The sequence below is a fragment of the Pelodiscus sinensis genome, chromosome 13 (genome assembly GCF_049634645.1).
Source record: "Pelodiscus sinensis isolate JC-2024 chromosome 13, ASM4963464v1, whole genome shotgun sequence".
Classification (NCBI taxonomy): Eukaryota; Metazoa; Chordata; order Testudines; family Trionychidae; genus Pelodiscus; species Pelodiscus sinensis.
The window spans coordinates 28,251,929-28,277,082 of NC_134723.1; the positions used below are offsets into that span (position 1 = coordinate 28,251,929).

Genomic DNA, 25,154 nt, shown 5'->3' on the forward strand with positions numbered 1-25,154 from the left:
GAGCAGTCACTTACCAGTCCCAGAATCTGTAAGATGCTAAAATGATAGACAAACATCAGCCCAGTGGACAACAGAGCCCACCAGAAATTGGAAAGCGGCTCCGGAGTGTAGATACCTTAAAAAAAAAAGTATTAATATTGAACTGAATTGCTGTGATTCCACGAAGTGCTCAAACAACAGACTTTTTCCTCTGCATTGGTAGCTGGGCACCTGGCTTTAGTTGATAATGTTGAAACTAACTCATGAAAATGAATACTTAAGAGAGCTGTGTTTTCCACCTGAAATACACTCATCTTTTCCCTTCAGTGTTTGGGGCTAGATATATTTTAATGTTATCATTAACTCACACTAATACTGTTTATTTTCCACTAAAATGGAATTTCTCTTGGGTTTCACTCCCAGAAGCAAACTGGGAGTGTTAACTTTACTCCATAAATATACAATCTGATTTTTCAGAGGGCCTTCAATCAGGGTATTCAAGTATTACGCCCACAGGAAGCAGGTGTTACCACTTTGCCCAGTTTATTCTGCAGCCTGAATATAGCTAAATAAACAAATTACCATGTTATGACGTATAAAATCGCTGCAATAGCAATTACACTGAATGTGTGTGCCTGTTACTGAATTATCTCATGATAACCATGCAGTTAACTTGCACCATCCCCTCATTGTCCATTGTTGCCAGGCATCCAGTTTTCAACCAGAACACCTGGTTGAAAAGGGATCCTGGCAGCTCTGATCAGCGCTGTTGGTTGGGCCACTACAAGTTCAGTCAGCAGCACAGTGGAGCTATGGCAGCACACACAGCCCCGAGCCCCTCCACCTATGAGCTGTGCATGCTGGTCACTTCCAGATGTCACCTGAAGAAGGTGCCACCCAGTCAGAGCCTGTTCCCTTCATGCCCTCCTGAACCCCTCTCCCTCTGTCCCATTTCAGACCCCCCTCCCAGAGTGATGCAACACATGAGGTACCCCAACCCCGAGTCCTCTCCCCAACCCCCCTGCCCTAGCTCTGAGCTCACTCCTGCACCACAGAGCCCACACCCCAACCTCCTGCCCTACCGCACTGAAAATGAGTAAGGGTAGGGAAGAGCAAGCGACAGAGGGAGGGAATGGAGAGAGCAGGGGCAGGGCCTTGAAGAAAGGGTGGAGCAAGGGTGTTTGGTTTTGTGCGATTAGAAAGTAGGCAACCCTATCTCTGTCACGTATGCCAACTAATAAGAGGCTGCACTTTAGAGATGGGAAAGGCTGCAGAAGTGTGTCCGCCACACAGAATTTATCTCCACTGGAGAAACAAGTAGCTACACGTGGAGCAGGATCACGTCTATTGAAAAGGTGCCATTTCCCTAATAGTGCATGTCTCTCATACCTCTGAAGCAGAGTCCTATGGCAGTTAAGCATGGTGTAACATGATTTAAAATCTACAGCAGTGGCAGGCCACCTGGGACACATCGAGGTTCTATGTGTAGCCCAAGAGACATTTTGTTTACTCTTGTCCATGTGCAGGGTTGCCAGATTCCGCTGGTTGCCATCTGTGTAGGTTTTTTTCCTATTGGTATTACTAACGTGACACACACATAAAGCATGGACATGTAATAGACTCCTTGTGTGTTGATTGCACACAACATACACTATGAGAGCCATGCACGCTCTCTGCATCCAACCAAAACACTGTTCAATCAGCACATCCAGCACATTTTAAGTATGCAGTTAGCAAAATACCCTATCCCAGAGACTGTCTTGCAATCCACTGAGATGGAGGAGGGCCACTCATGCGGCCCACTCACTAGCCTAGGATGCCCATCACAGATTTACAGGATAGGAAAGCCTCTGGGAGTTCTCATTAAAGCATTCCCGGGCATGTGCATCTGATTTTTTTCATTCATACTCACCAGCTATACTATAGTGAGAACAGAAAGAGAATTAATGTGGTTTCCAAACTTTCCAACTTTCAACATTTTACTAAAATAAAATAAAAAATACCACAAAAAAATACAAACTGAATTTTTTTAGCTTCCTGTTTACATTTCTATTAAGTAAAAATATACATTGGCATGATATTACAGAGGCAGCACAGCATCCACACAGAGTTTCCAGAGGATTATTGACCAGCATCCAGCTCAATTAGCAAGTACCAAACTAAACAACGCAGCAGAAAAAAAAAAGTCTACTGTTTCTCCCCTCACCCCAATAATTCCTTTAAAAAAAAAAAAGTGCCATGAACATATAGCATCTTCTCCAACGTGATCTAATCACCTACACACTGCTTTCGTGTATGTCAATCCTCACTGCCATTTTACAATTCTTTTGTGAATTGATTTCTACCATTAATTTTATCCATTATGCAGGGGTGGGTTCAGACTCCTGTGGTAAAATACCTCTAACATCAGGTTCATCTGAAACTTACACCACCTCCTCAACATTACATTATTGACTATTTTGTCCAAGAAGCAAAATCAATTTCAATTCTGCATCTTGGCTTAATGAATTGGATGTGGCTACATGGATTCTGGGACAGGGAAGCTGCTTTCAAAGCATTAGGCAGTTTCTAAGGTTTCTTATCCAGTGTGTGGTTGAAGGTCACAGCAGCCTAGGAAGCATCTGAACAGCAGAGTGTCAAGCTACAATCGGAATCCAAAATTAAAAAGTAAACTCTGCTTGCAAAGCTTGGTGGTGGAGTCCTCTATGGTTAAAGAGGGAGATCAACAGACCTCTAATGCCACTAAATTCACACAGAAAAGGGAGGAATCCAAGTATGAGTAGCTTAAAAGCTGAATACTGCTGCATTTAAAAATTCATGCAGGATGATTTACTAGAACAGTGATATTCATTGGAACCTAGCACTTAGCAATGTCTAGACAGTAGGTGTACAATTAAACTTGGTCAGCACACCACACTCCACTGCAGAGAGACGAGAAAGCAACTAATCTTGGTGTCAAAGCTCAATAGCGGGAGTCAGGCAACCAGAAGTCTGGGCTTGGCCCTACCATCAACTTGGCCAAGTCACAATCTTTCTATGCTTCTCTCCCCCCCCCCCCCCCCAATCCACACAATGGACAAAAATATCATTTGCCTCAAAGCTTTTGAGAGGATTGTGTTTATGTCTCTACAGTGTTTTGGTTCCATATCTTACCGGTAGACAAGAAGTGTAGTACTTTATTGAAATCCCTGCCTTGACAATAACCTTATCTAAATAAATTGCCATTTAAAGCAAATCTGAGGAGCCTATGGAGTAACACTGCCATCACCTGGTTCAGCAGAGCTGCCCTTTGTGTAGTCATTGCACGGGGTATCCATTTCAGAAATGCTCTGTAAACCTTAGGAAAAGGTATCTTAAAATGAATAGAGATGACACTTAGATTCTAAATCCAGAAACAAAACTGTCACTATGTCCCAGAGATCTGCTTCTGTTAACCTAACATTTATAACTTCTTTGGGCATAGAGACCACAGCCATGCTTCTGCAAACCATAAAACCTGCTCTGAAGGTTTGCAATCTACACAGACAATTTGGAGGGAAAGCATAGGCATTAAGTGAAATGATTTGCCCAAGGTCACAGGAGATAACTGGCACAGGGTGATAAAACCCCTGTTTTTCTGGGTCCCAGTCCAGTGTTTTGTCCACTTGACTATGCTTCATCAGCACTTTAGGAGGGTTGTTCTACTCCATCTAAGAGTTTTCTACTGCTCCATCAGTGCCTACTATTGTGCAAACCAAAGCAATGCAGTAGTGATTATTGGCCTCTAATCAACTGCAGACCAGCTCTATCCAAACAGTCATAAATTCTCCTTGCACAGCCCTAACATAGCATTTGCCCACATCTAATTAGCCAGTTTTGCTGCACTGAAAAGCATGGTTGGCAGCCACTGCCCAGGCATTGAAGAAGAAAGCAGCTGGGATTCTCCATGTGGAAACATTTTAGAAAGCTCTTGAACAAGTATGGGATAGTAATTTTCACAGAATAGAGCTGGAAGAGACTTCAGGAGGTCATCAAGTCCAGCTCCCTGCCCAAGGCAGGACCAATCCCAACTAAATCAACCCAGACAAGGCTTTGTCAAGCCGAGACTTAAACACCTCTAGGGATGGAGATTCCACCACCTCCCTAGGTAACCCATTCCAGTGCTTCACCGCCCTCCTAGTAAAATAGTTTTTCCTAATATCCAACCTAGAACTCCCCCACTGTAACCGGAGACCACTGCTCCTTGTTCTGCCATACGTCACTACTGTGAACAGCCTCTTTGGAATCTCCCTTCAGGAAGCTGAAGCCTGCTATCAAATCCCTCTTCACTCTTCTCTTCTGCAGACTAAACAAACCCAAATCCCTCAGTCTCTCTTCATAGGTCATTCGCTCTAGCCCCCTAATCATTTTGGTCTCCCTCCACAGGACCCTCTCCAATGCGTCCACATCCTTTCTATAGTGGGAGGCCCAGAACTGGACGTAGTATTCCAGATGTGGCCTCACCAGAGCCGAATAAAGGGGAATAATCACTTCTCTGGATCTGCTGGCAATGCTCCTCCTAATGCACCCTAATATGCCATTAGATTTCTTGGCTACAAGGACACACTGTTGACTCATATCCAGCTTCTCATCCACTGTAATCCGCAGGTCTTTTTCTGCAGAACTGCTACATAGCCATTCAGTCCCCAGCCTGTAACAATGCTTGGGATTCTTCCATCCCAAGTGCAGGACTCTGCACTTTTCCTTGTTGAACCTTATCAGATTTCTTTTGGCCCAATCCTCTAATCTGTCCAGGTCACTCTGGGCCCTATCACTGCCCTCCAGCGTATCTACCTTTTCCCCCTAGCTTTGTGTCATCAGCAAACTTCCTGAGGGTGTAATCCATCCCCTCAGCCACGTCATTAATAAAGATGTTGAACAAAACTGGTCCAAGAACTGATCCTTGGGGCACTCTGCTAGAAACCGACCGTCAACCTGACATCAAGCCGTTGGGCCCAACGGGTAGTGATCGACAGTCTAGCCAGCTTTCTATCCATCTTACAGTCCATTTATCCAATCCATACTCCCTTAACTTGCTGTAAAGAATATTGTGGGAGACAGTATCAAAACCTTTGCTAAAGTCAAGGTATATCACATCCACTGACTTTCCCATGTCCACAGAGCCAGTTACCTCATCATAGAAGCTAATCAGATTGGTCAGGCACGACTTGCCCTTCGTGAGTCCACGTTGACTATTCCTGATCACTTCCCCCTCTTCCAAGTGCTTCAAAATGGATTCTTTGAGGAATTTTAACCTGCTATCTTGCACAGTGTGTGCACATCTCTCTCCAGATAAGTACATCGCTGTGGAATGGTTTACTACCTACGATCCTCCTGCTACTGTACCATTCAAGAGGGTTCTTGGGACCAATGAAATCTGTTTTGTTCTGTTAACAAAGCTTGTGGAAATGAAAGAGCTGTTGATTAAGTGGCCCATACTGGGTTTGGTATAAAACTATTTGATGCTCACATGGCAAATCAGTTTCAACACAGAGTATGAGCTTTACTATCTTCCCATTTACAGAGGCCACAAATTTAAGCACTTTTAAATATTTAATTTCACAGTCGCACACTGGCACGCTGATTGAGTTCTCAGACATGCCCAAGTCCCACACAGTTGAAGGCACAAAAACAGAATCACGGAATACTAGAACTGGAGGGGACCCCGAACATCAAATCCAGTCCCCTGCCTTCAGGCAGAACCAAGCACCATCCATTCTAGATCATCCCTGATCGATGTTTGTCTAACCTGTTCTTAAATATCTCCCATGATGGAGATTGCACAAATTCACTAGGCAACTTATTCCAGTGTTTAACCACCCTGCAGTTAGGAATTTTTTCCTAATGTCCAGCCTAAACCTCCCTTGCTGCAATTTAAGCCCATTGCTTCTTGTCCTATCATAAAGAGGTTAAGGAGAATAATTTTTCCCCTTCCTCTTTGTGACAGCCTTTTAGGTACTGGAAAGCTTCTATTGTGTTCCCTCTCAATCTTCTCTTTTCCAAACTAAACAAACACAATTATTTCAGACTTCCCTCATAGGTCATGTTTTCTAGACCTTTAATCATTTTTGTTGCTCTTCTCTGGACCCCCTCCAATTTCTCCACATCTTTCTTGAAATGTGGTGCCCAGAACTGGACACAATACTCCAATTGAGGCCTAATCAGTGCACACTAGAGCAGAAGAATTACTTCTCGTGTCTTGCTCACACCACTCCTTACACAAAAGTCCTATCAAGTTTAACAGAAAGAGAAGTATCTACAGGAAGAATTTCAATTTAAAAAAAAATCACCCAACAGAATTAAATCCCATAACAGAATTCTACAGAATCATTCTAAGTCCAGTCATATGATTTTCTATTTAAACTCTATAGGTTTCTAGAGCAATTTACATTTTTAGTGAACCCTACTGGCTTCACCCATACTGTATTTGATAGGACATTTCTAGTCTTCCAACCCAGTCTAGATAGTCTCCCTGAGGGTTCCTTGCAAGTAGTCACTGATACAGGCCTGCTGAATTTAACCACTGAACCATAATATGCAGTGTCTACACAATCACTTTTCAACTCTCTCACTGATGTTCAAACAGGAACCACTCTGCTAACCCAACCCTGCACACTGAGATTGTAGAGCTCCTTCCAGTAGGTTTGGATTTGAGCGGACAGCCACCAAATCCTGGGGACAAACTTCCTCTTGCATTGCCTTGAGAAAGGAAGGATTAATAGTGGGGTCCCATCCCCTTAACCTAGCATTTGATTAGGACACATTCTCACCTGAAACTAGGGATGTGAATGGTTAATTGGTAAAACTCTCCGTCTCCAATTCGTTAACTAGTGGGCGCTGGAGCAGCTTTCCACATGCCATGGGCCTGGCTGGAGCCACCCCTGTCTGTGGTGAGGAGAGGGGTACTCCAGCTCACCCTCTCTTTAATTGGTTGCCCATTGAAATGGGATTTTACTTGCCTACCTGAAACCAAAAATTCATACTGCAGTTCAGTTCCTCTGCCATCTCTATAGTTAGGGGATTTTTGTCCCTTTTGAGCCTATGGCCACTCTTTCCCTAGATGTCAGCATCTCTAATCACAATCAATGAGGCCAGCAGAGCTGGTGAGAGAGATGCATTCTCCTGTCAGGAACTGTTTCTGACCTTTAACAGACAAAGCAGCTCTTAGAACCACCAGTGGCTGGTATTTTCAGAACTTACGGTCTCTCTCATCTATCAGTCAGGAAATTTGCCTTCTCGGGTATCTGCCCTTCCAAATTCAGCCAAGAGAGACTTTAGCATAATTTGGATCCTTTCGCTTCTGTTTACACAGAACTCATTTCTTCAGACTACTAGCCTCCTTATTTGTGGCCTGGAAGGGGATCTGAATAGGCTCCAGCAGAGGAGCTTGTGTGGCCAGCACCAGGCGGTTAAACCCTTCCATATCTCTATGTGATGTTATCAGCAGGCAGGGACAGAGTGCAAGTAGTAAATAAAGGCCTCTTCTCCTCATGCTGGGGATTCAGTAAAAGCAGAAAAAGAAATTTCTTATGTGTAAGTGGGGTTACTTTGACAAAGCATTCTACAATCCAGAGTGCCCCCAGCCCCAGACAAATAACTACCCACTCCTGTGACTGATTTATTTTCAAAGAGTTGTAGCAAAATACTTCCTGGTCTATTTCAGCTTCTAATCAAGGTTTTTCGTAACAATGTAATAAGCTATGGAAGGATGCAACTGAAGAAAGCTCCAGACTCAGGAGGGCTACACTTAGGCAGAGGGGAAAAAAAGTCTTAGAATAGTGATCAGTTAAATGAGTCTGAACCAGGGGCGGGCAGTGAGTAAGCTTCACGTAGGAAGAGCTCCATGGGTGTTTGCTCACTTTCTCACAGTGCAGAGGAAATCCATATCCTCCAATGTCAGCTTCAGGAAGCTTAGGCCAAGGAGAAAAAGGCTTAAAGAGCTGGAGGTAGAAGGGCAGTTTAGTTTAAAAAGGTGCATCTCTTGCTTTACAAGCTGGCAACTCTGGCTCTGTTCTTAGCAAGCCACTTTTCTGCTTAATTGATTGGGTGAGTACACCAGTCCAGGACACAGTGTGGAGCAATGAATCAACTCCTATGAGACTCAGGTGTCAGTGTGCACGGCTGCCCAAACAAAGCCAGTGAAACCACAACAATCAACCCTGGCTACAGCTTGGGTTTTGATTTCATGCCCATGTATTTCTGAATGAGGAAAGAGCCTCAGTTTACAGACTCTCCCATCCCTCCCCAAAGCAAGGTAGTTCATCTGCCCAAAGGAACTGACATCCTCTGGAAGGAGAGGATGACAGACACCTCATTGCCCCTCTCCCCACAACCGGCTACTCAGTTTGGAAGCTGACTAAAGAGAGCTGGCTCGCAGCAGGGGCTGTGCTGACAGACCAGCAGGGGGAGGAGCTAGCTCCATGCACTGGGTTTTTGTCAGCCACCACATCCCATCCCATCATTGGCAACTGGGCCTCCCCCCCACTCACCGCTGGTGAGCAGGCAGCTGGCGAGCAGAGATCTGGCCAGCAGCAGGACTCACCAGTACTGATAGAGAAGAGAGAAGACACAAGACAATTAGCCAATTTTTAAGAAAAAGCCGGGAAACCTGCAGGGGGCCTTAAATACGTGACTGTCCCTTTAAAAATGGGACATCTGGTCACTCTAAATGTAGTTTTCAAAATACCCTGGTGCAGGTGAAAAGTTCCAAAATGGAACTAAAGTTCTAAATTTACAGTCTCACCCATACTACAGCTGCTTGGTTGGAACCGTGCAAGATTTCCCTATGGCACACCATTAATTTTCCTGTCCTGAAAGACCACTTTGACAGGCAGGTTGGGCCTCTGAGCCGTGGCCCTTGAATGAGGTTGCCAGCATGAGTCAATGCCACAATACTTCAGACAGTTTCTAATTGATGCGTCTAATTAGCAACAGGACTACAACCAACTCAGTTTATATAAGCTAAACAGCCATAGATAATGGGCTAAACTGAAAACTGGGACTATCGATTAATCACAGTTAAGTTACCACAGATGTTGCCAGACCAGAGCGGTTAACAGTACCAAAGTGAGATTTCTAAAGGTAACTATCGCACTTGACCCAAGGTTCAAGAAACTGGAGTATGTTCCAAAATCTGAGAGACAAGTTGTAAAACATGCTTTTAGAAGTCTTAAAAGAACAATACTCTAATGAGAGAACTACAGAATCCAAACCATCACAAAAGAAAATCAGTCTCATGTTGGTGACATCTGACTCAGATGCGCTATTTTGGATAGTTATCGAGCAGAACGCATCATCAGCATGGATTCATGTCCTCTGGAATGAAGGTCAATGCATGAATGAACATATGAATCTTTAATACATCTGGCATGTAAACAGCCTGCAACACCAGAAATATTTAAATAAACGGTATATTATTGTTTAATGGCATGATTAGTTTTTTTAAAATCACTTGAGAGCCCTACTGAAAACCAATTACCTCAAAGTGAAAGACTCAGTGTCCCCATTATTAAATACCTGTACTATTCTAATATGCTTATAAGTCCAACGAACTAGTATTTTGCTGCACATGTAGCGCATTTTCCCAGGTCATAATCCACAAAAGCATAATTGGATAAAAACTTTTACCCAAGGTATATATTAGGGCTACGTCTACACTGGCAGCTTCTTGAGCAAGAACAGCTGTTCTTGTGCAAAAACTTGCCGGCTGTCTACACTGCACGCGTGCTCTTGCACAAGTAAATTTACAGTGTAGCATCAGAAAACAGGGCTTCTTCCGGAAGAGTTATTCCTCTCCCCATGAGGAATAAGCCCTCTTGCGCAAGAGGGCAGTGTAGAAAGGCAACATGAATTTCTTGCGCAAGAAACCCCTATGGCTAAAATGCCCATCTGAGCTTTCTTGCACAAGAGAGTGTCCACACTGCCATAGATGCTCTTGCGCAAAAGCACATGCCACTGTAGACACGCTCTTGTGGAAGACTTTTTGCACAAGAACTCTTCCGCAAAACAGTTCTTGTGCATGAAGCTGCCAGTGTAGACATAGCCAAAGATTATAGGACTATTACTGCAATTTGATGTAGGTCAGCAATCACAGATCAAACCATGTGAGATATTGTTACCAAACAAGGCAATCTGTGGCAGTCAGAAAGTGTTTCAAGCAGATCTGCTATGAGATAAGGAGAACATTAACAGGAAATAATTTTCTAGTAACAACTCTACAGACATTAGGTCATTTTCATAGCTGATCTGTCAGTGCTGGATCTCACCAAGTTTGTAAGGAATTCATTCACATTTTCCCCAAAACAGACATAATACAGATTTGGCAAGAATCAGTCTCTAGGGACACTGCACACAAGTCCTATACAATAGGTCAATGTCCTGTGTTGACTAGGTCTTAACTGATCAGATGAACAGGGAGCTACCACAGGACACAAACTGCAAAACAAGCTGAAACCAACTGGCTTTACAGCCTCAGCCAAGGCTAATTACAAAAAGATGTCTGTTAGTAAACTGAAAATTCACTGCTCTCATGACAACAGAAGATGGCAGCAGATAGCTGCAAAGTGATAAATAGTAGCAAGCCAAAATAATGCCACCTGGATGTTAAAGGTGGAGAAGACCTGCTACACCACTTGTCTCCAACCTTTTTAACCACAAGATCACTTTTTCAATTTAAGTGCAATGTAAGTGCAATACCTTTGGGCCCCACTTCCTTCTCACCCTTCTTTGGAGGCCCTGCTCGTGCGCCACCCTTTCTCCAAGGCCTCACCCTGCTCACACCATCACCCTTCCTCCCCCATCCTCACTCACTTTCAACAGGCTGGGGTAGGGAGTTGAGGTGCAAGCTCTGGTCTTGGGCCAAGAGATTTCGAGTGTGAGAGGGGCTCTGGGCTTAGCCCAGGGTGGGAGATTGGTGTCCAGGAGGGGTGTCATGGTGCAAGCTCTGGGAAGGAGTTTGGTCACAGGGGGTCTCACATCTGGGGCAGGAGGTTGGGTGCAGGAGGGGATTCAGGATTGGGACAAGGGTTCAGGAAGCAGGCTCTGGCTGGGCATTGTTTAACAGAAGCAGCTTCCGGGTGGTGCAGTGGAGTTAAGGCAAGCTTACTCCTGCCCAGGTCCTGCACCACTCCTCAAAGCAGCAATGGCTCCATGTGCTGCCCCTCATCTACAGGCACTGAGCCCACAGCTTCTACTGGCCACGGTTCCCCAATACTGAACAATGGGAGCTGTAAGAGCAGTGCCTGCACACAAGGACACCATGTGAAGACCTCCTGCTCTTCCTTCCTTGGGGGCTACAGGGAAATGCCAGACACTTCCAGGAACAGCAATTACTATAGCAAATACTCCAGCCAGGACAGATTAGGCATTTGAGAACTCACTACTCAAAGAATTAAATTTAAGCGTAAGAGGGAAATGAAAGTTACGAAATGCACAGACCAGTCAAAAACCAAAACTAACCCACTTTACAAGCAGTAAAAGAAGTAACAACCACCTCCCACGTATGTGTTGGGTTGGAAGATGAGAGTGAAGGAAGGTGTGTGCGCTTGTGAGAATGACAGACACACAATTTGTGAAAGTGACAGACTTGCATTGCCAAGCTCCCTCCATCCCCTTCTCTCTGTGTGGAGATCAGAAACAGAAGTGTTTGTGGGGGAGAGGGGGAAAGCTTGACATCAGCATCCCCCTCTTCTCCCTCCCACACTCTGCACAGCAAGCAGGAGCCTCCGGGAGAGGGGGGGGCAACTCCAAGGCAGAGGGCAGGAGCAGCATAACAGTGGGTGAAGGGGCAAGTGAAGTGGCAGTGCTTGATAGCTTCCTGGTCAAACCAGTCTGGATCACCTGTCAGAGGCTCCAAGATCTCCCAGTAGATCCCTAACTACTGGTTAGTGACCATTGTGCTACACTGAGCCGTTCCTGTGCAGGACAGTCCCAGATGGAGGTTAAACCCACACAAAATACTCTAGAAGAGAGTACTAAAAGGGAGATTTCAAGAGACACTCTTAGGCAATGTCTCAAAGCAAAATAAATATGGAATTTTAAGGCTACAAAATCTCTAGAGAATTCCAGTTAAATCAAAACACAAGGGGAAATACTAGCAGTTTGGATATATCTCCAGAGTCCCAAGATAGGAGAACAACAGAGTTTGGTTTTGCTTCTTATGTACAATGTAGAATATATGCTAATAAAACATCTTGTTCTTCATTATCTACTGCACTATGCACTAAGAAGCCTGTAACATTCATTGAGACATTAACAAAAATGTCTGTGCTAGAGCACCCTTGCACCTGCCAAGGCCAGGCTAGAGTGGCCCCTCTTGGTGCAGGCAGGGTGCAGCTCTGGCCTTCAGGACACCCAGGCCTGCAGTGAACAGAAGCTGCCCCGCCAACAGGAGCTGCTCCTGCCTGCAGGTAACCCCGGGCCTGCCACATACAGAGGGTGCTCCAAACAACGGGAGCTGCTCCAGATGATGAGAGCATCCCATCTGCAGCGGGCCTCACATGGAGCTGTAGCTACCCTCTATCATAGCAGGTAGGGAGCTGCTGCAGTCCTCACCAGTTAACCAGAACTGGTAAGCATCACCAATTAAGAGTGATGCTTACCAATTAACTTTTCACATCCCTCGTGGTGATCCTTCAGCAACTGCCACAAACGATGTTGGAGATTTCCTACTTCAGGTACAAGGGCTAATGCCCTCCTGACACCTTGCCCTCCTAACCTGCCTCCTCTCATCTGCTGTGGCTTGGAGAGGGAAAAAAAATAAATTTCTAGGTAACAAAATAATCAAAGCAAGCTCAGCCAGGCTAAATGCTCAGTCTCAAGCTGAGTGGCTGACAAGGATTGAAGACTGGTTTGATCACGCAACCTTGGTACAGGCATAAGACATGTAGGGTGCATGTGTGGGCTGAACAGATACTTCTACTGAAAAAAATCTCTGATCAAAGGCATGTGTGCACCAGAAGAAGAGCACCCATAGGGATGCTATTCAAAGAAGAACTGAAGTACCTTGTTAGGAGGCAGCAATGAAGGAGCTATCCCTGATTCACCAATACCTGGTCCTAGATGTCCTGGGTTATGTGGAGTAGGGATGCAGGAGAAAGGGCTGAGGAGCCAAAGGCAGGCTTTAGCCAGGAGGAACTTACCTGGGCAGCTCCCGGCCAATAGGCCAGCAGGTTCCTCAGCCAGGCTTCTGACTGCCCAACTCCCATGCACACTCAGAGCAACCGACTGCAGGAGCCATCTGTGCTTCTCTGAATGCTGCAAGCCCGGGAGGGGGCCGAGAGGGAAGGCTACTTTGTATGCTACCTATCCTGCAAACTGGCAACTCGACTGGCCAAAAACAGAGACTGTGCTGAGGGTGAGGGCAGCATGAGAAGCCTCTCCTTCCCTTCCCTCTTCCCCAGGGTCGCAGTGCTCACAGAAGCATATGGCCCCTGCAGCCAGCTTCTCTGAGGGTACATCTACAAAGCAGTGTTATTTTGGAATAACTTATATTAGTCTGAAATAATATAGTGCACGTCTACACTACAAGCCTTTATTTCGAAATAACGTCGAGCTGGAGGACTTCTTACTCCAACTCCTATAATCCTCATTTTACGAGGATTTCAAGCGTGTTCTTCCTTCAGCTTCCTGCTACGTAGACAGTGCCAAAAGAAAAGTTAAGCTATTTTAACTTAAGCTACGCAATTGACATAGCTGAAGTTGCGTAGCTTAAGTCGATTATAGCCCTACCAAGGACTCTAAGGCACCAACGCAAAAAATAATAAAAATACCAATATGCTAATGGCAGGTGAAGTAAAGAAGAACAGGAGACATAACTAATTCTGTTTCATTAACTCCAACCGAACAGATATCAATAGAGTAATATGGCACAGATTGATTCCATGCCTACCTCCTTTCCGCAGCAGATAGATGGGCACAACATAGAGCATCACGTGCTGGATGTAATAAATTTCCACTTCAAAGGGAAGCTGAGGAAAGAAGAAAAAACATTAATAAGCATTTTTCATGATTAACAAAGCAAAGTGAGCAAAGTATACTGCTAGCTATCCATACACAGCACAGGGATCACTTATCTTCTGGCTCCACCAAAATGCAGACATTTGCAAGGAAGAAGGTAAAAGCAGTTATACTAAGAGTAATACCACCACCTATCAGGTTATGTCAGGAAGAGAAGAATACCTTTTCCTAGTGAAGTCAAAAAGAAAGTTAGAAAGACTCAAAGAGAAGGAAGAATAACTCACTACAAGCGAGGACAAAGCATACACAATATACAACTAAATTGCAAATCTGTTCAAAATAAATGAAGGAAAGGCCCACTTTATAGACAACATATTTTAGTATACATAGAAAAAATAAAGCTGTATCCTCCTACTTTAATTGGTACTGAAGGCACATACCCTTGGTCACCGGCACTGGACTGATGTGAAATGGGAGACTCTGGGCGCGGAGACACTCCTGAAACCCAGTGCCATTGGTCCTCCCCAATGTGTCCCCCAACTGGGAGCTCAGTACCAAATGAGACTCCACCAGTTCCCTGAACAGCTGCGGAGCAGGCATCTGCGACCAATGTGGTTTGCTGAGACAACTGAACCCCTACAGTGGGGTCTCTACCCAGAGCCACTGAGAGAGTACCCCTGCTGACAGAAGCGACTAAGACCGATCTGGAACCTCCATCTTGTGTCTGGTGGTACTGAGGGGGAAATCTCGCTCCCCTGGGGTACAGAGCCCCCAGAAGGGTTCGAGGCCGGAGGTCAAATCAAATCAGTGAGGCAGGAGAGAAACCTAGAAGGGAAAACTTTATTATGCATGCATGCAGTCTGACAGCTACTAGTGAACAATAGCAGTCAGCCCTGAGTTACAGGTTTTTGGATCCTTTATACAGAATGCTTAGACAGTTCAGTTTTTGATATGTTAAAGAAAAACAATCAACGTCTCAGCAGAAGTACTCAGACTTCTGTTCACACCAGGAGTGCTAGAAGTAAGTTTTACAAAACGAAGGCACATGAGAATGTGGAGTGAGTAGTCTTACAAGGCAAATTGTGACAAAGATAAGAGTATACATGATAATTTGTGACAGACTAGGAGTATCCATGAATTTGAGATAGGCATTTGTAAGGGTCTTTGATTACAGTTTAGATGATTCCACTCTGATACAGGGAGAGGGGTCTGGAAAACTTTTAACCCTTACAGCAGTTTTCTTTTAGAGAGTTTTGATTTCCTCCAGTGTCCCCCCTTAGACACAATTGGAGTTATTTGATTTTCCCCAGAGTACGCCCAAAGAATCCAGAATGGCAACTGAGGAAGGCCATTGTGAAGTCAACTCTTGCCTCCTCTCTAGAAGCACCTGTGCCAAACAGTGCCTCCCCCTTGGACTGGTGGCCCTCCATTTTCAACTCTGATGAGGATGTGGAATGCAGAGACCACAGAAGAGTAGTACCATGACATGCCAGTAGCCTCTGCACAGGTATAAGGTCACCGGGAGGACTCTGACTTGTACAGGAACCCTCCCGGGACTGGTGCCAAAGGGAACAATCCCCATTGATTCCTCCTGGGCAGCTCTGGTCACTCTGCCTTGTACAGGAGCCCTCACTGGAGCAGTGGAGAGGTGCCAACTGGGAGAACTCTGCTGGTACAGGAGTCCTCGCCAGACTATTGCTGAGATGGTCCTGCCCATGCCCTACCCCCAGCAGGGAAAAAACACAAGTCCCTGCAGCAAACTTAACTTGTAAGAACTATCTACAAAAATCAACAGGGGAAAGCATGCTTGCCTGAGGCAAGGAACGTTGGCTCCAACAAACCATCACTGGTGGTAAGAAGGAACTGAGGGAGGGGGTAGTTGGCAGGGTGCTATATACCTAGCCATACTGGCGCCACTCTAGGGCTATGTCTACACTGTAGGTATCTGTCAGCAGAGAGTATGCTAATGAAGCGCTCATTAGCATTTGTGGTGCTGTCATTTGTATACTCTCTGCCGATGCTTTTTGCACAAAAAGCATCATTAGAGAATATGCAAATGACAGCATGACAAATGCTAAGGAGTGCTTCATTAGCATACTCTGCCAACAAAAACCTGCAATGTCGACGTAGCCTAGGTGTCTCCATGTCAAATTTTGGCATCCAGCTAGGGAAAATCTTCCCGGCAACTATGCACGCAGCATGCACATAGCTAAACTGGAATGCACATGATTCTCAAAGTAGAATCAACACATGCATGCATGTCAAAAAAAAAATTAACCAAAATTGGGGAAAAAAGAGAGTCAGAAATGGGCAACAAAAGCGATTAGGGGTATGAAACAGCTTTCGTATGAGGAGATATTAATAAAAATGAGGCTTTTCAGCTTGGAAAAGGGAAGGCCAAGGGGGGATATGACTGAGATCTATAAAATCATGACTGGTGTAGAAAAAGTAAATAGGGAAGTGCTATTTACTCCTCATAACAAAAGGAACTAGGGAATCACCAAATGAAAATAGGCATCAGGTTTAAAACAAAAGAAAGTATATCTTCACTTTGTCAGAAGAGGTTGTAAAGGGCAAGACTAACAGGATTCAGAAAAGAACTAGATCAACTCCTGAAGGATAGGTCCGAAATCTATTTGCCAGGATGGACAGGAATGGTGTCTCTAGCCTCTGGTTTGCCAGATGCTGAGATTGAGTGACATGGGATGGATCACTTGATGATTACCTGTTCTGTTCATTCCCTCTGGGGCACTTGGCACTGGACACTGTCAGAAGACAGGACACTGGACTAAGTGGACATTTGGTCTGACATAGTTTGGCCATTCTTGTGTTTTTATAACCTGATGATAATCTAGATCCAAACACTGCTGTTGTGGGCCATCTGTATTAGTAATTCAAATTACTGATAGAAAAGGAAAACCTTCCTTGAAGTACAGCTTGCCGTGATACGATGTTGTGCTTGTAGTCATGTCATGATGCTGAACTGGCGACAACATAAAATCAACCAGTGCCAATGTATTAAATGGAATTATGAAGTCACTGTTGAGAAATAAGTGAAGAAAGAGGTGGACTGAGAATGAAACTGTTTAGTAGTAAATGAGACACAGGATAGGAGTCTACTGGCAAAATGTTATTTGCACAACATCTTTTAAAGATAGTCCAATATAAGAATTTTGTTAAATAGGTAACGTGGATTCTACTAGCCCTGATGCACAATGGTTGACTACATTCAGGACTTGCCAGTATCCCAAGTGCAAACTCCAAGATGTGCATCTACCTGTTGGAGAAGTGAGTTATAAACATTCCATGCAAATTTTTTTAAAACGGAATGTTCAAATATTCTGTAATAAAAATATTAAACAACAGAGCTATATTCTGTAAAGGCAGCACTGAAAGAACCTTTGGAAATTTTGTGCATCTTAACCCTTTCTTCTCTCTTGTGGGTTATTTCCTGGAAAAGACACTAGAGTCATAAGGGAGCAAATAAGAGATAAATCAAATTGAAAGGCGCTTAAAATAGCTCTTGCAAATGGAAAAGGATTTGTAGGTCTGCTACTTGGACAGCCTGATAATCAGACAGTAACAGTTTCAGATATAAATATGTAACATTTGCTCCTGCCAAAGAGCCTTCTCCATCCATTGTAGTTTCATAAGGGCTTTTGCACTAGTTGAGTCAATGTGAGGGTCAGTTACACAAACTCCACACTCAGGACACACTTGAGAACAGAGGAGAGTTGTTTTGTTGCAACAGAGTTGACAGTTTTTACCGTGTAAAACAAAACAACATTTTCATGCCATGAAAGATTGTTTGTTCTGTGGCCTGGCTAATTGTGCAAGAGCATTTCCTCATGTGGAGTACACAACACTGACTTCCTTTCTACATGGTAAAACATTTAATTGTCAAGAAACAGACCCCCCATTGTACAGTCAGGCTACAATAAAGAGAAAGAACAAAACAAATACTAGAGGACTTGTAAAGCTGTACAGAACAACTGACTCACCTCAATGCTAGGATTTAACAAGTGTTTGTTCTGAGTGCATTGCTTGCTCCTTGAAAAACTTAGGCATTCGTATTTGCACCAAGAACTAAAATAGCGACACTTAGAACCTAGCACGTGAAGAGAGTCCAGAATAGGTCACCTGCCAATCCAGGATTTAAGGAATTCTGCAGGTGACCTCTATTCACAACAGATTTACTATGTCTGTAAGTCAAAGGAAATGTAGCACATTATGGTGGTGTCCAGGCCATGGTACACAAGATGCTAGGGATGTAAAAAGGTTAACCAGTAAGTATTAGCCTTACCAGCATGCTTACCCAGTAACTGGCTAACCAGAGGGATGGAGGAGTCCTCCCACACCTGCAGCAGAGGAGCTGGCTGAGCCAGAGGAGCCCCCTGCTTGTAACGGATGGACTGGCAGGACCCCAGCTCTGGGATCCCTGTCTGGAGCAACCCTCACCACAGGACCCCAGCCGCTCTGCACCAGGCCTCAGTTAACCAGTTAAACAATTAAAATTAAATTATTTAACCTTTTTTAAAATTGATATTTATATTCGTAGAACATGAACATAAAGCATCGTATGTCACTACAAGCCAAAGAGCCAAAGTCCCTAAACCCAGACTCAACAAGCTGAAAGGAGAATACCTCTAAAGATGCTAGACCCAGTGGGTTTCTCCTCAGACACACTCAACTGACGGAACCAAAGCTAGACCTCCTGGGGATGGTTTTAACTTGAAGAAGCAAAGAGCTCCCCAACAATGGGTAAAGGAGAGGCCCAGGCCACTGTCTCTGGCTACGTACTACCTCCCAGCACCTGGGAGCATCACTCTCCCTGATGACTGAGGCAGGCTGGGCCTTATGTTCAGTCAACTGTCCAAAACTCCCTTCTCCTTGCAGGTTAGCAGCATCATTCTCCCTGCCTTCCATGGGCAATATTAAGAAAGAGAAATCTTTCCCCAACAGTGAAGTCTAGTTCCTGAAGCAGCAACAAACCCAACTTCCTGGAAAAATTAAAACTAAACTGGGCAATTCTGTCTTGACAAGAGATGGACTGGATAACAAAGTAAGTCTTCTCCACCTAACTTCTATTCTCCTGTTTGCTTCTGCACTGAGACCTGGCATTTACCTCTTTTGACATTCTTTTAGCACTGATGCATCACAGCTAATGTTATTTCTGAGAATAGGACAGAACACAAGACCTTTTTAGTGTAGGAATGTACAAGTGGCTCTCCTAAGATTACCATGCAAGAGGTACACAACGTCAGAGAAGGCAAACAGAACTCTTAAATGCACAATGAACTGGAACAGTTCAGAGACAGAGTAATTTAATTTAATAAGGCCTGGGTCAACACACAAAAATTAACAGACTTGAAATGGTAATGGGAAAAGACCTTCCAAACTTTGCTTCCTTTTGTTAGAAACAAGCAAAAGTCCAAGAGAAGTACAGACCGATGAACTGCCATTATCTTCCAGTAGAAATGTCATAGGTTTCAAACCATCTATTCCAGAACACCATATGGTTAAAATGAAAGCAAAACACAGCTCACATTATTCAAAATGACCAATAAACTTCTCTCCTTTTAAAGATTACTGACTTCGATGCTTGCAGTTACAATATTAAAACATATGCATATTATGGCGTTTGGAAGTTACTTTAAAAATCCTATAGGTAGTCAATACATTTCTCATGTGGATATAAAATGATGTATTCTTTGCTTTATCACAAACAGCAACTCTCTCACACACATTTTGCATCAAACTAGCTCATGATCAAAATATGCTGCTGTGGAGCTCTGGAAAATGTACTTTCAAGATATTAGATATTCAAGTGTCATATGTTCTACCAAAGTCTGCTGTAGAAAACACTTGGCATCCTGTTTTTTCAACAAAGAGTGAAATGCCACATCTGCGGCTTAGCCCTTAAACTAGACCAACATGATGCAGATCCAGTATTGCCCTCCCCAGGATACATGGTAAGGCAGTGTTTCTCAAACTGTGCTCCGCGGAGCCCCAGGGCTCTGCGAGACATCTCCAGGGGCTCCGCAAGATTGACAAACTGGAAACATCGATAGATACAACACATATAATCAGTGGACCGCTGGGGCTCTGCATACATTTTTTACACATGTAAAGGACTCTAAAGCCCAATAAGTTTGAGAACCACTGTGCTAAGGGTTTACTGAATCGCTTCCAAGAATACAGAGCACACTACAAGAGGCCTTACATCTCTCAACCCAAAAAAGGATAAATTATGAAGTACTACTAGTGAATTTTCTACTTCATCTGAACCAAGGCTGAGGATAGAAATGCCAGGACCCTGGGAAAGGTAGAAGTGGCCAGCCTTGGATCTCCCAGAAGGGGTGGGGTTGGGGGCTAGCCTCCCCAACCAGTCCTCCTGTGATGCCCAGACTGTGCTACCTAACGGTCCAGTGGTGATTTACAGACCCCCGAGCTCTGACCACTGCTGTGGCTGTGGTGGCAGTGGCAGCAGCTGGGAGCCCTGTGCCCTTTTAAATCATTGGGCATCAGAGAAGCTGCCTCCTTTGCTCCCTTTCCCCCAATCAGCAGCCCTGATCTGAACTCATGGCAGCCTTATGTACTGATTATTTACTGTTGGATAGGAGAAGTGCATGATACATGGATTATTGAAAGATGGGCTCCCACCTATGCTCGTCTTAGGTTCCCATTAGACTGACTGAGCAGTATAGCAGAGAGGAATCACTGGCATGCAGGGCAGTCTTCCGTGCACATAGGTTCTGGTAGCTCTTAGACAGGCTGGCTATAGTCCCAATGAAGTAATTAAATGAAGTATTTCTATTAACTACATTAGGCTTTGGAACTAGCCTTTACTGCAGGAGCCTTGAATAGCTGAGCTAGCCCTAACTTTGCCAAACTTTGGGGTGATTTGCTAGATACGTTCACGGTGGAAGCCCAAACTTAAGGTAGAAACGCAGGGTCTCTCAAAGCAGCATTACTGCCAAGCAAACGTTCTAGCCTTCGCTGAAACATTGTAGCCTTTGCCATTTTAAATGACCTTGGAATTATTTGTAAGTATCTACATATAGTGCTGGAGTCAGATGTCAAGCCACCACCATGTCTCATTACAAAGCTGGCTCTTATCTCTCATAATACATCTCTGAGGGAGATGGATGGGATCCAAGCTATCTACTGGTCTAGTGCTGGCTATGAATGGTTTTTCTACAGTGGAAAAAACACAGTTGTCTGAAATTGAGGACAACAGTCTTACCTCTACGCTGCAAAAACAAACGAAACCACACTGCAGCAAGTCTCAGAGCCCAGGTTTACAGGCTTGAGCTATGTGGATGTTCCCACGAGACTCACCGCCCTAGCTGGGCATTAGGGGCTACGCCTCAGCCTGAGTAAGAACACCTACCTTTCTATTTTTGCCCCTGTGGGACAAGCCTGAGTCTGCGGAACTGGGCGAGACTGCAAGAAGGTAGTTTGTTTGTTTGCTGGGGGTGGGGTTTGTGTTTGGTTGGGTTTTGTTTGTTTGTTTGTTTGTGGTGGGGTTTTTGGTTGGTTTTTTTTTTTCCTTTCAGTGCAGTTCTGAGACCTGCAAACTAAATGTTATCTGGTGAATAGCATTTGGATAGCAATATGCATACTATACATACAGCCTAACTGCCAGGAGCTGAAATTCTGCAATAAGCTAAAGCAGGCGAGTTGCCAAGACACTGACATATAATACCAGTTATTTCCACAGGACCTGCACAACTTTCTGGCTTTGGCACCAGGTATAAAACTTAGCATGGATCAGACAAGGATATTACCCATATTTTAATGCTAAGGGAGGGTACATAACTGTTAAAATATTGCTAGCACTAAAGTCTAAAGACAGCAGGACCCTTTAAAATAAAGAGCTTCAAGGATGTAAAAAGGTGGCAGCTGCAAAAAGATTTCTGTATTGTATTCTGAAACATTCATGTAATGCTTCTTTATATCAATTCCTTTCTTGACATTTTGTAGGCAGATTGTTTTATTCAAATTTCCCACCACATTTCTAGATATCCTGAACTAACTTATGTAAAGAGTAATGAACCTCGATGACCATTTCCACCAACATTTGTCCTCATGGCCATTCTGCTGTATAAATGGTCTTATTCTAGTTAAGAGAAGTACAGTATTCATGTTTTAAAGTAGAGCTTATTCAACAGTTCCATCCATGATTTTATCAAAAACTTACAGTATCAGTTAGCAAGGGCCAGCGTGGTAGAGACCAAGAGGTTGCACCTGCTACCAAAGGGAAGTGCTAGTATGCATGAGCACAGGATAGAGGGGGAAAATATGATGTTGTGAAAGTGCTATAGAAAAGAAAAATGTCTGGGGGAATGCAGGAAGCAGAAGAATGGGGACTACCCAGTGGATAACCACAACAGTGTTTTTGCTAGAGAACAAAATTCAGAAAATTCGTAGCCCCAAAATTCAAAACTTCTTTTCAAATTTGGAAACATCCAAATGGATTTGATCTTGGCCCATCACTACAGATTGAACCTCCCAAATCCGGGACTCTCTGGTCTGGCAACATCCGTGGTTCAGCAGGGCCAGGGATGTTGCTGGACCAAAGAGCCCTGGAGCAACACAGGGGCTGGGGAGCTGGGCCAAGCCGCATCTGGGAAGCCCCCATCCTGGCCCAAAACCCCCAGCATTAAACAGGGCCAGGAGGTGTTCGGGGAGCCCCAGCCAGGGAACCCCTGGCATCAGCGGAGCCCTGCGGTGGCTGTGGAGCTCCCATCCAGGTTGGGGAACCCCTAGCATCAGCAGGGTCACAGGGCCAGGGAATCCCTGGCTGCCAGGCAGCCCTGGCCAGGAACCCTGAGAAATCCCCAGAGGCAGCGGGGCTGGGGTGAGCAGGCAGCCTCTCCTGGGAAATCTCCGGCTGAAGCGGGGCTGGCAGAGGCAGGTAGCCAGAATCCCAGCAGCAGCAGCAGGGCAGCTGGGGAACCCCCGTTAGCAGCAGGGCTGGCAGCAACTGGGTGGCTCCAGCCTGGAACTCTGGAGAACACCCTGTGGTAGCAGGACTGGCAGCAGCCAAGTGGTCCCCGCCAGGAAGCCAGGAAGACCCTGGGGCAGTGGGCAGGCAGCAGGGTGGGAAGCCCGCTGCCGGGCCAGCGGGGAAGAGAGCTCCAGGGAGAGTAACCTGGGAGCAGGGCAGCCAGCAGGGGACACTGACCTCCCCTGGTGCAGCAAACTCCCTGGTTCAAGACAAGTCAGGCTCCACAGGTGCTAGTCCAAGGAGGTCCAACTTGTACTAGAAAAGTGATATTCACCAAGAAATGAGATTAGTTTTACTGTTCAAGTAGCAATGCTAGGTGTGGTTGAGCTCAATAGTGTCAACTGTAGAGCTTCTTTTTTTAAACCTGCATTATTATTTGAAATACTTGACCAACAACAGCGATCGGTGTTACTTGAGACGCAGCAAGGATGCACCACTTCCCATCTTATGCAAAGCTAAGAATGTGGGTAAGAAACCAGGCATGTGCTTAAGTGTGTGCAGGGAGAAGGCCCAAGATGCAGTGAATTGTTCTTCATTCTCCAGAATAAATGCTTTTTCCCCCCCATGAGGCATCACTTAAAAATGTCCACTATACAATGATGTTTTGGACAACTCCCTTAGTATATGAAGTTGGTTCACTACTAGGGATGTTAAATTTAAGTTATTTTAGTAATTGAGAAGTCGATAAAAATTCTTTGCAGGCAGCAGTCCCTGTCCATGAGGGGGCCGCCAACTCCCCACTAGGACCCTCTGTGGACAGGGGATGCTGCCAGAGCAGCTTCCCCTGCTGCCTCTGATAGAGGCCGCAGTGAGCTGTGGAGCAGGGACAGCGCTGGGCAGAACCAGCTTTTAAGTTGGCTCTGCCCAGCACCGGCTCCTCCCCCGCCTTGATGCCTCTGATAAAGGGTCTCTTACATCCCTAGTCATTCCCTGACCAACTAAAGACAAACTAAACAGAAAATCTAGGACATTCGTAGTATAGCATATTATGACAGGGTCAGGCCAGAAGGGTACAAGAGAGTCACAGAGGGGAAGTATATTAGCCTCAGATTGAATGAGTCTCTATTCCCAGGGTAAACTGGTAGGGGCTAGTCCAGAACCAGTGAGAACTTATCAGAATCAATCAGGCAATTAAGTGGGCTTGCAGAGTCAGATGAGCCGAGGCTAGTTGGAACACCTGGGACCAATCAAAGAGCCAGTTGAGACAGGTTAAAAAGGAGCCTCACTGCTGTTAGTTAGCATATGAGGAGTTGAGAGGATGGAGGAAGCACTACAGAGTTTAGGAGGAACAAGCACCAGCAGATTCTAGTAGAAAGACCTGAGATAAGGTAGGTGCTGGGGAAAGCGTAGGGAATAGCCCAGGGATTTGTAGCTCTCTTGCATCTGGTGTTGGTGGCTTTTATAAGGATCTGCTACTACTGGGCCCTGGGCTAGAACCCAGAGTAGACGGTGGGCCCTTGTTTCCCCCACCCAATACCAGGAAAAGACTGGCTGAGGAAAATAAAAGGGTTAACCTAGCCCTGTATCATTAGGGTGTCCACCGAGACTGGGGAGTTTGGTTTTCCCTCATTACCTAATGCTGGCCAATGATGAAAGTAGCTCAAGAAACAGCAAGCTGATGCCCAAGGTGTGGTGTGTAAACTGAGGGCTGCTATGAGCCTCAGTGTCAAGCAAGCCACCTGAAAGTACAGAACCTCCCAAGTTGGAGTAGGAGCTGTGTCACAATATATGATCATGGTGCCCTTGACAGCTGCACAGTAAATAATGATCCAAGTTTGACACTGTTGCTGACTATGTATTTAAAAGGCCTCTGAATCCAGATGGTACAATAGCTTCAGGACATGCCATTGCTGCACCATCTACCCCAGCAGACTCAGCAGAGACAGAGAACCTCCAGACTGGTCCTATTTTAACTTCGTCAATCCACAACATTTCTAGGACACCAGCCAACAAAACAAAACGCTTTAAATCCAGCAGAGAGATTTTCTCTAGTCTTGTTAATGCAATACGAAGGGTCACACAAAACCAATTACTGCTCAAGCACTTTCAGTCTCTGATAGCTACACTGGAGTCTACTCACTACAGCAGCAATACTGCAAACTGCTTTGTGTGGGCAAACCCCTGCACCCACCTGGTGCCCTACTAACACAGTTCCACACTTCTGTAACTGTGGAAGGGTTTACATAGT

At 45.0% G+C, this 25,154-nt stretch overlaps 1 protein-coding gene across 6 annotated transcripts in view; it reads right to left on the reverse strand.

Annotated features, from left to right (window-relative positions):
• The window catches only part of TMEM164 (transmembrane protein 164), a 94,059-nt gene that overhangs the window by 6,746 nt on the left and 62,159 nt on the right, over positions 1–25,154 (reverse strand). For all 6 annotated transcript variants that reach the window (XM_075940926.1, XM_075940925.1, XM_075940929.1 and 3 more), the window contains 2 exons: positions 13,886–13,964; positions 15–115 (listed from right to left, as the gene is read on the reverse strand). In XM_075940926.1, coding sequence (XP_075797041.1) covers positions 15–115; positions 13,886–13,964 — 180 coding nt within the window. The remainder of the gene's footprint in view (positions 1–14; positions 116–13,885; positions 13,965–25,154) is intronic.